This window comes from Brienomyrus brachyistius, chromosome 17 (genome assembly GCF_023856365.1).
Source record: "Brienomyrus brachyistius isolate T26 chromosome 17, BBRACH_0.4, whole genome shotgun sequence".
NCBI lineage: Eukaryota > Metazoa > Chordata > Actinopteri > Osteoglossiformes > Mormyridae > Brienomyrus > Brienomyrus brachyistius.
In genome coordinates, this window is record NC_064549.1 from 23,126,466 (window position 1) to 23,136,733 (window position 10,268).

Here is a 10,268-nt window from a genome sequence, read left to right on the forward strand (position 1 = left end):
TAAGCACTGGCCCTCAGCATGGCCTGGTTTTCGCTCGAGCACGGTGTAATTATTTAACTATTTAAATACTATCTTAATTGCTTAATCTGAGTGATTATTTTGATAGTACCTCACCTCACCTGGTTTTTCGGACGCTAATGAAAATGTTTCCTTAAAAACCCGAAGGGCCCGGCCTTTGAAGAACTCCAATATAAATGGATAATCTTTTTGAAATTGGGGATATTTCCCTCGTAATGAATAGCCTACAACTCTTATTAATAGAGGAACAGTATATGGGTAATTGTGTCATCTAGCTACGAATAAATCAGTTGTTGCCTAAAATTACTAACGAAATCAATGCATATAATATCCTACTATAAATAATCCCATAATCTCAAGTAAATTGAAGGAAACATATACGGTAATCTCCCCATTTGTCCGTCAAAGATCGACTTCCAAATGCAAAACGCTAAACTGCGCGGCGACTAAGCTATCAAAAGCAAAAGCAATGACAGAATTTCACAAATTTCGAAGCACTTGGTCGCACCTTAATGATGCACGTACATATGCCTTAATGGTTTTAACCCACTCCTATTATCCTAAATCACATTTACTCAAAATCGGAACTTTGTGCGACCTACTTATTTTAATACCGATAGTCCCTAAGGGGAGCAACCTTAATAGATCTGAAAATGGAGACCACATAAAGCATCTTCGTTATTAAATGTTTTTAATTAGGTAACGGGGGAAAGTGCTCCCAAATGTAAGTTGCTAAATATAATTGCACCCCCTTGGTAGTTCTAAGACCCAAATCCATGAAAACATCTAGTTTTAGTTTTTCCTAAATGGTAACCCACCGCATATGTTTTTTTTTTTTTTTTTTTAAATTTAGTGACTTGACACTTAATTCCCCTTTTATATTCGCCAGATCCCCCGAGAATCGGCACGCACCCGGCAGCAGAAAATGGAACCTGTCCCTCTGTAGCGCGCGGCTGCAGGTTACCATGGTTAGCTCCAGATACTGGAGCGCAACTAATCCTCTTACCTCTGTTTTTTTTAATGTGTACGTTACCAATTAAAGTAAATTACTTTTCTTATAACATGAATAATCATCTGAGACATTTAAGAGCTTTTTAGCTGGGCGAGAACAAAAAAAAGTCTTCACTCTTCCGTACAGCCTCCTGACACAGATGGCGTAATTGCACCGGGAATACTACAAGTTTAATTACCTGTTACCTCTACATAGTTGTTTCGTTTGACCAGACCAGCGACGCAACACAAACCACAGGAGTTCATCAATTATCAACGAATGACAGATTATGACAGTATGCATTTGTATTTGTATTAAATATCTATACATACACCTAGAGGTCTTGGTACAATCAATAAGCATAATAATAAGACTGGCGACGAGGTTAATTCTGAGCACAGAGAAAATATAGGCCTATTTTTATTCCGCTAATTTGGCTAGTTCTGTTCAGCTGTAGTGGTTTTCATTCTGCATGCGTTGTCGCTGACTTTGAAACTTAAATTCTCTACACACTGTGCTAGTTTCTTTGTAATGACATTCTGTCCTTGGAAAATGGATCATTTAGTTGCTTCCACGTTTTTTCCTCCCACCCTTTTCTCTCAACCAGGAGGTCTTGTTACTGAATCGTTTAATGCCCCATCTTTGTGACTGGTCGCGCGCCGAGTAGAGGATTCTTTCAATTGCTCTGAGACGTGAGACTCCACTGGGTACGGAATGGGATATCAGTAACTTTTACACTGGGGAATTTGCCTGGGGCGTATTTCAGATAATTTCAAAAATAGTAATACAGCTTCAAGCGGAATATACGAATGAAAGACTAGGTTTAGGTGTAACTGTTAAACGGGTTGAGATTTTTTATTTTGATTCTAAAATAAATTTGAATTTAGCCATTCAAATGTTCTAATTTAATTCTTAATTAAGATGAAATCTGAACAGGCGACAGTATGAAAGTGCCAATTTTAAATGGATTGGCTAAATATTTTCAGCGAAAGGACTTGGTAGCATATATACATTTCCTGGTATCTATACTCACCCCATGAAACAGCCTAATTGTACAAGAAATCCAATCCAATTAACGTACGATTCAAAGACAACAGCATTTCCCTTCTAGGGATTTGATTTTTTTTACTGAAAGCAGTCAGTACTTTCTAATGTAATTTGGCGACAGTGGCACTTTGGTAAAATTAACTCCGATGGATAACACGGCAGGCGATATCCCGCTACATTTGATTGCACGGCTACTTCATACGCACTGAAATACTGCCGTAAATTTTCGGTTTGTGAGCATTACATTGCGCCACCATGATCTAATAAGCAGTGCTAAAATATTGGATTACATCCATCCATCCATGTTCCACTGCTTATTCATTATATGGTCGGGGATACTGGTCTATTATAAGTGATTTTGTTACTGTAGGTGAGTGAAATCTCAGTTGTCAAGAAGGCGCGAGTTCACTTCTTGCTATGATACACTAAAATGCAAACTTTTGATTTTGCTGTACTTCATGAAAGTGTGACAACTCCAGGAATCGACGAGCCGAGGAGTTACATGCTCATGCATATTAATGAGCACCCTAATGAGGCCGTGACGCCGGGCCCCGCCCCGGAGGAGATGGCTTTTTCCCGGAGTTGTCACGTCGCTCTGCTCCATTCAGGGAGCTTTAAGAAAGAAGATCATCTACTAGCAGCACACCGGGCTACTCTCCAGGTAAGCCGTTCTGCCTCATTGCCGCTTCATTTGCTGGGTTCTCAGGTTTTTAGTGGCCGTGTCATCTTTTCAGCTCCATGGGAAAACAAATTTGACTTGTCAAATTAGGCTAGATGAGTTGTATACTTAATTCTGCCAGTCGCTAGCGGTATATCTTAGTTGATTAAATATATCGCAAATCTTACCAAAATATGTAAGTTGTGGCTAATTGTGTCTACAACGTGCTCCATCTATTGAGACCGTTCCGTTGTTATCGAGGCTGTCAGTATAATAAATCATTTGGATCGTATCAGAACATTTTAATTAGCATTAAACAATCATTCAATTACTATGTCTTAGTTCCCGGATGCAATAAGTTCGGTATTTGTTTAAATAAATCATGAAGTTAAGCTCGCCTTGCGAAGTATGACTGTATATTTAGTAGAATAACTCTCTTCAGTCAGAGGTTAAGTCTGTCGGTATATTTAACCAGTTATTCGTTTGGCTGCTAGTGTTGCCCATTTTGACTATAGGTCCTAGCTTCCTTCATTACTGACATCCGAGGGGGGTTCCCATATAGTGGTACCCGGCGGTACCCTGTACAGTGGAAGATGGCCAGTTACCCAGTAATTGGAAATTTAATTTATGGAGATGTTATGGATTAATTAAATACTTTCCAGACGCATTTAATTGAATGTAATAGACAGCTGCTGTACATTTAGGAAATGTGGCATGCTTTATGTCTGTTAATGAATTTATTTGTGTAATGTTATTAATTTACTGATAGATGTTATAATGCACTGAGAATAACATTATGGAAGCCTACGTGGCAAAGCTACCGCTGTAGAATGATGCTTGACTTTCCAGGGAAATGCGCATCTTAAAAATGGGTTATTAGCGTCGGTGGCTCTTGAACTGGTTGCGCGTGAAGTGGATACGGTACCCAGGCAAGAATCGCACGTGCTCGGCATCACGTGCCACGCTGATTTTTATAGTTTTTAATCATGACTCAATGGGCGGGTGTGTATTCTATGGAAGCTCGTCTCCATCACCCGGGGGAGAAGAAAAAAAATATTATCTCAGAATTCTGACTTTTTATCTCTGACTCTGATTGGATGGTATGAAAAGTTAAAAGACAGAAAAAAGTCAGAATTCTGATATAAACGGGTATTTTTTCTCCGGGTGGCGGAAACGGGCTTCCATAGTATTCCCCTATCCACAATATTTTCGAACATAAATTTTATACTATTTCTAAATAAGTCGGTGTCGAAATTATGCCCCGCCAAGTGGAAAATATTGTAGTCTATATAAACGTGGCATTGCGCATTAAATTTGAAGGAAACTGCTGTTCTTGCCTTACATAAGTTTCTTTGCATTTTAACTAATGTTGTTCCTGTGGTTCAGGTAAGAAGAACGCTTAAGTAAGTTACATTTTTAACTAAAACTGTACAAGTAAAATAAAAATCTTCGATACGGTGAGAATTTGTCTTATGTTACCCGGTGAGCTGCGGATTTAGCGCGGTGCCTCATCCATCCTACACAGCCTGCAGTGTCCGCGCGGACGGATGCGCCGCGTAGCGCCACTTGCTGCATGTCCAAAAGAGAATTTTGGTAATTTCTGCTTACCTCTTAATCATTATTAGTATTATTATTATAACTTCTCACAGCCAGCAGACCGCGGCTTCTGCGCCCTAAATGGCGCGCCTGCGCTTTGCCTCGCATTACGGTCCCGCCAGCGAGTTCCGTACCAGTGAATAGCGGGACGGGTGGCATAATACTGGCATTCACCGAGGGCGTAGAGACGTCACTCTAGGAATGCTTAGCCGGCGCCCCCCATACAAAGTGAAATTGACATGCTAAGTCTACATCCAATCAGATGATGTCACCTAATGGGCTGACTGCCACTGGGTGCAGGACCCAGAATGGTGCCGTTAGTCCATACCATATAGGAGCTTCTTAAAAGTGGTTCTTTTGTTCTTTCAAAAACGGGAGTCTGCAGTACCTTACACTGCTTTGTATGTACAGTAATAGTATATGTATCCATTTATTACTGGAACCCCTGTAAATGATACACATCGAGAATGCCTGAGAGAAACAGGGGGAATATCTGCAGGGCGCCCTGCCATCTGACTGTGCTGGCGTTTTAGCTTGGTGTCCACGTTGGTTTCTCATGTCGGTCCCCAGACTGGGCCTGTACCCGGAGGACACAGCGGACAGACTCTTTAAACATGCTTTGTTTGTCCAGCAGGGGGAGCAGTGTCCATGACAATGGAGCAGGAAGAAGGCGCACTTAAAGTGTTCCAAAATACACACAATATAGTTTGTGTTGTCCCGGCTTCTTCCCACCAAACTCAACTGCAATACAGTGGATTTTGACCAAAAGCCAGAGCGATGTGTGTGTATGGTGACTCTGTTAATTGGCATCTTGGGCAAACAATGACCGCTCCACCTTAAGAGCCAACCTTTCCCATGCGGGATACTGGGGATGCAATGTCTCATGTGCAGGTGCAGTGACGCATGTGTCCATTCAGGATGTTCCGCCCACCAGTCTGGATGACTGTTTTTCAATGGAAAATTCCAGCCTGGCCTCAGGCAGTGAAGCGGGAAAAGCCAGGCTCCATTCAGCCTGCACGTGTCTGTGGGAAACAGCTGCCTGAGATCACGCTATCAGCCAGACACTAATCACTGGGTATTCAAACATGAAGGATCTTTTGTATCCCCCTGCAGTTTTCGGCTTGCTTGTCACGTGATTCCATGTTTGTAAACTTCAAATCAAGCCTGGAATCCTGAATGTGAGATAATCAGAGACACTGGACTTTGAAATTTAGTGCAGTGTCAAGAGCTTTAAATCCCAGATAATGTGTAAGTCGGCAGCTTTCCTCGAATGCCCCATCATCAATGAATAACCCCATTGGTTAGTGCCCCTGTCCGTCATGTTCTGTCCTGAGTGATTGGCCCTGCCCCTACAACCTCTGAGGCCCGTAGTCCCCTGTTTCCGGGCCAACCACAGCCTAGCCTGAAGCAAAGGGCTCTTTATTGAGCCCTTGCAGTGTGGGAAAAGCAGAATGTGAGAGCTGCCTGGAATGAGCTGCCGAGGAGAGAATTAGCATGCGGGGCTAACGCAGGGCAAAATCAGGAGTGTGGAGCGAGGCGGAACCAGAGCCGAAGAGGTGCAATGAAGTTACTCTGGCACATTGGGACGCGTCATCACTCGTTGTCTGCAGTGTGTGTGCATGCATGTCTGCAGTGTGTGCGCATGTATGTGTGCAGCATGTATGCAGCATGTGTGCATGCAAATGAACTCACATCCCTTGCTTTGCAGTAGGTATACCCGCTCCTGCAAGAGCCTGGGGGGTGTTTGGCAGGGTCAGCACATTTATCCACGTCTCCTTTAATCCCACCTGACAGTGTTCAGACAGGGGTACATAAGATCCTTTATTCCTGATCCTTGTGGACTCAACATCCTTCATTACTCAACACTGTTTTTGCAGCTCTTTGTTCAAGAATGACACATATGTGCACACCAAGTTAGGCATTCAAAAAGTTACAATTATTTTTTCAACATACGCTTTTGTCCGAAGTAGCATAGAAGTGAGGAAAACTCCTAGGCAGGAGAATCAAACCCACAACCTTCTGGACAGAAGCACATACTGAGCTAAACACTGCACTGAATAGAGCTCTGAGGCATGAAGGGGTGCTTACAGAGCCCTCATCTCGCCCCCTCAGTGTGACACCTTTTGCAGAACTGTGAAAGTCCTAGAAATGAGTAGTCTTACTAATCAGTGCACTCTGCACCTGTCTCGCCGGCAGGCTGTGGGCCTTGTCACCTACCGTATGTGTTGTGCTGTCACAGGTCCCATCAGACAGCTGACAGGATGCCACACCAGTACCCCACACTCTCCATAGAGCAGAAGAAGGAGCTGCAGGACATCGCCCACCGCATCGTGTCGCCTGGCAAGGGCATCCTGGCTGCAGATGAGTCTGTGGGTCAGTAGCGAGCACTGTGAACTCAGTGCTTTGAACACAGAGCTTTCTAGCTACAGCTTTTGAGCTAAGCGGGTATCTTAGCTGTAAGAAATAACCCAGGGGGAGCAGCTCCTCAGCTCTGGGTGGTCTTGCACACATTCTCTTACAGGCAGCATGGCAAAGCGGCTTGCACAGATTGGTGTGGAGAACACAGAGGAGAACCGGCGGCAGTACCGGCAGGTCCTGTTCAGCGCCGACTCGCGGATCAATAGCTGCATCGGAGGCGTGATCTTTTTCCATGAAACGCTGTACCAACATGCCGATGACGGGACGCCCTTCGTCCAGATGATCAAGGACAAAGGCATCCTGGTGGGGATCAAGGTATGTCCAGGCTTCTGAAGCCTCTGCAAGGGCAGTAACTGTGGCATAGGCTGGGACTGGATCATGTGACCATAGGGTTACAGGATTGAGTCCCATAAAGAGAATCCTGCACTGTTGCTGAGTGACCAGTCTGGGTTGTGCTGCTTCAAGAGGGTCTGAGTGAAATTCATTTTAGGGTCATTCAGATGAACAGATAGAATCTATGTAACTTTGCTTTACTCTGACATTGAATAGAGAATGAGACACCCAAAGGCTTATGTGTGATTTCTTCAGGTTGACAAAGGTGTTGTGCCACTGGCTGGGACAAACGGAGAGACCACAACTCAGGGTGAGCTTTTCGGTCCCGGTGTTGGGATACAGTGTTGTGTGTTCACTTTGCATTCCCATTATCCTTCGTGACTGTTTATTGCTCTGATTGAATCAGCTTTTAGGGTGAGATGACACCCACTGTCTTTTTCTATTGGCCGTGTTTACCTCCAAGGTTTGGATGGGTTGTCTGAGCGCTGTGCCCAGTACAAGAAGGACGGAGCCGACTTCGCTAAGTGGCGCTGCGTGCTGAAGATCAGCACAACCACGCCCTCCCAGCTGGCCCTGACAGAGAATGCCAACGTCCTGGCCCGCTATGCCAGCATCTGCCAGCAGGTGCCGCCCCACCTCACCATTCCTGCTCTCTGAAGGGTTTCCCCTTCAGATGTGCTCTGCCGCCACCTCCGGCGTTTGGTCCACTGCACACCCCAGGTGTGAAATCTGACGGCTCGTTGGTGTGTCCTGGGTTACAGCACGGCATTGTACCCATTGTTGAGCCCGAGATTCTGCCTGATGGAGACCATGACTTGAAACGCAGCCAGTATGTCACTGAAAAGGTGAGTGCTGCTCCTTTGCGTGACGTTTGGGTCTGGGCAATATCGTACCTCAGAGGTGACTTTCCTAAGTCCCTGAAAGCCATAGAGTGTCACCTGACGCCTTGAAGTGGTTCTAAAGCATGCAGGACACACAGGCTGGGTGTTCCCACTGCGTGTGCATGTCCGCCACTCCTGGAGCTCTGTGTTTGTCCGTCTTGCCGAACTCAGGTCCTCACCGCTATGTACAAGGCCCTCTCGGACCACCATGTGTACCTGGAAGGCACCCTGCTAAAGCCCAACATGGTGACCCCAGGCCACGGCTGCTCCACCAAGTACAGCGCTGTGGAGATTGCCATGGCAACTGTCACTGCTCTGCGCCGCACTGTGCCCCCTGCCGTCGCAGGTATGCCACTGTACCTCCACCACTCCTGCACTGATAGGTTAGAGCCATTAACGCAGAACCATCTTTACTTTTAAAAGTGATGTGGAGCCGTTTGGTCCATCTCGTTTGGATGTTTAATGTCTCGCAGTAAAATAAGCATTTTGAGGTTACTAGTGTAGAACAAAGAACCAACAAACCTTTATAGGGATCTGCTAGTCCCAAGGCACTTACCGTTTACATTATTTAAAGATATGTCATGGTTTGTTAGTTGTGAGTGAGGTCTTGAAGATTCTAAAGTTTTTTTCCTAGTAAATGTCCTATGTTCTTTTTTAACAGGAAAGTGTTACACAACTGGAAAAGGGATCTTGAGAGGATATTTTTTGTTTAGCTCTGTGCACACCAGTGTAGATATGCTCATTTGATATAGTTATATATGTACCTGGGACTTGCATTTTGAGGCCGTTAAGGAGGAGTGCATCTTTTTGTCTTACTGCCTCAGGAATCACCTTCCTCTCTGGGGGTCAGAGTGAAGAGGAGGCCTCCATCAACCTCAACGCCATCAACAACTGCCCACTACCCAAGCCCTGGGCTCTCACCTTCTCCTATGGCCGCGCCCTGCAGGCTTCTGCCCTCAGCACCTGGCGTGGGCAGAAGGAGAATGCCAGCGCCGCCACCGAGGAGTTTGTCAAGCGGGCGGAGGTGGGTGTGTGCCTCCCCCCAACACGCCACGTTTCACTCGATCTGAATCAGGAATTGATGTGACCCCACTGTTCTGTGTCTCTGCAGGTGAATGGACTCGCGGCACAGGGGAAGTACAGCGGCAGCGGCAACAGCGGGGGGGCCGCTAGCAGGTCCCTCTATGTAGCCAATCATGCGTACTGAACTCCCAGCCATGCCCAGATTCCAGCTTTCTTCGACCAATAGGATCTTTCACTGCTGAAACCATAGCAACACCCAATCACAGACTTATGTTGGCTTCAGTTTGGACTTAATATAATATAATATAATATAATATAATATAATATAATATATAATATAATATAATATAATATAATGTTAAATAATTGGATGGTGATGTTCAAAGAAGATTCACTAAAAAGGTTTTGATTGGAGGAGGTATGTGATATTTATTCCCGGCTGTGAGTCATCGATGTCGCTTAGCCAATAAGCTTGTCTTGTGGATGGATTTGAAATGGCTGGCCTAAGCCTAGGTTTGTAAAGTCACATAACTGTCCTACACCAGGTGAGATCTGGAAGACACGGGCCGAGGTGTCTCTCCTGTGCCAGTATTTGAGCAGCTGGAGGATGCGAAGTTCTGTAAATGTCTGTCAGAGTGTGGAATCCATCGGCGAAGTGACTGCAGATTGGGTGGCCTTATGTGGTTCAGACACGGGAACTGCCATCTTTAATTATCAAAATACAACACATATGAGAAGTTCTGTAAGTCGTGGCTCCATTAGACGTGAATTGCATTATACATACGTGCTGTGAATTGGTGGTGAATGCCCGTGTGGTGTTTTTGTGCCGCCCCCCCGCCCCCATTTTTCACGGCTTCCTGGTGTGGGGACGGTGAACTCCTCTCTGGTCCCGGTGAAGCTGATGCCAGAGCTGGGCTGGGCAGAGATAGTGACTCCTGTGGGGAGAAACCTCTGCTTTTCGTGGCTGTAGTGTTGTTCTCTATGCACATTATGTACCTAATAGTGCAAAGAAGTGTATTAAAAAAGCACGTAGAATGAAACTATTGTGGGCCATCTGACTTTTTTTATTGAACTGCAATGGATTCGTTTTTGACTGTTTCACAGTCTCCAGCATGTAGATTTCGCAGCTCGTGACCAGCACTCATCATGAAAACGTTTTGTTTCACATTTTAAGAGCAGCTGAATTTTCGAACAGTGATGAAAATAGAAAATGAGGAGAGAGGGTCCAAAACATGGAAATGGCGAAGCTCTCAAACCCATCACTGCTGACCTCTTTGAGGAAAACCCATGTCACTGACTAGTG

General features: G+C 45.1%; 1 protein-coding gene across 1 annotated transcript; it reads left to right on the forward strand.

Annotated features, from left to right (window-relative positions):
• Positions 1-2,636: 2,636 nt before the first annotated feature.
• aldoca (aldolase C, fructose-bisphosphate, a) lies at positions 2,637-10,005 on the forward strand. Its single transcript, XM_048982306.1, has 9 exons — positions 2,637-2,717; positions 6,550-6,683; positions 6,832-7,043; positions 7,317-7,371; positions 7,525-7,685; positions 7,823-7,906; positions 8,114-8,288; positions 8,767-8,966; positions 9,054-10,005. Exons 2-9 carry the CDS (start codon positions 6,572-6,574, stop codon positions 9,147-9,149), a joined length of 1,095 nt encoding a protein of 364 aa, XP_048838263.1. The 5' UTR covers positions 2,637-2,717; positions 6,550-6,571; the 3' UTR covers positions 9,150-10,005.
• The last annotated feature ends 263 nt before the right edge of the window (positions 10,006-10,268 follow it).

Coding starts and splice junctions, on each gene's coding strand:
- aldoca (XM_048982306.1), top strand. CDS start 6,572: ATGCCACACCAGTACCCCACACTCTCCATAGAGCAGAAGAAGGAGCTG. Junction 8,289..8,766: donor TGTGCCCCCTGCCGTCGCAG/GTATGCCACTGT, acceptor TTACTGCCTCAG/GAATCACCTTCCTCTCTGGG. Junction 8,967..9,053: donor AGTTTGTCAAGCGGGCGGAG/GTGGGTGTGTGC, acceptor GTGTCTCTGCAG/GTGAATGGACTCGCGGCACA.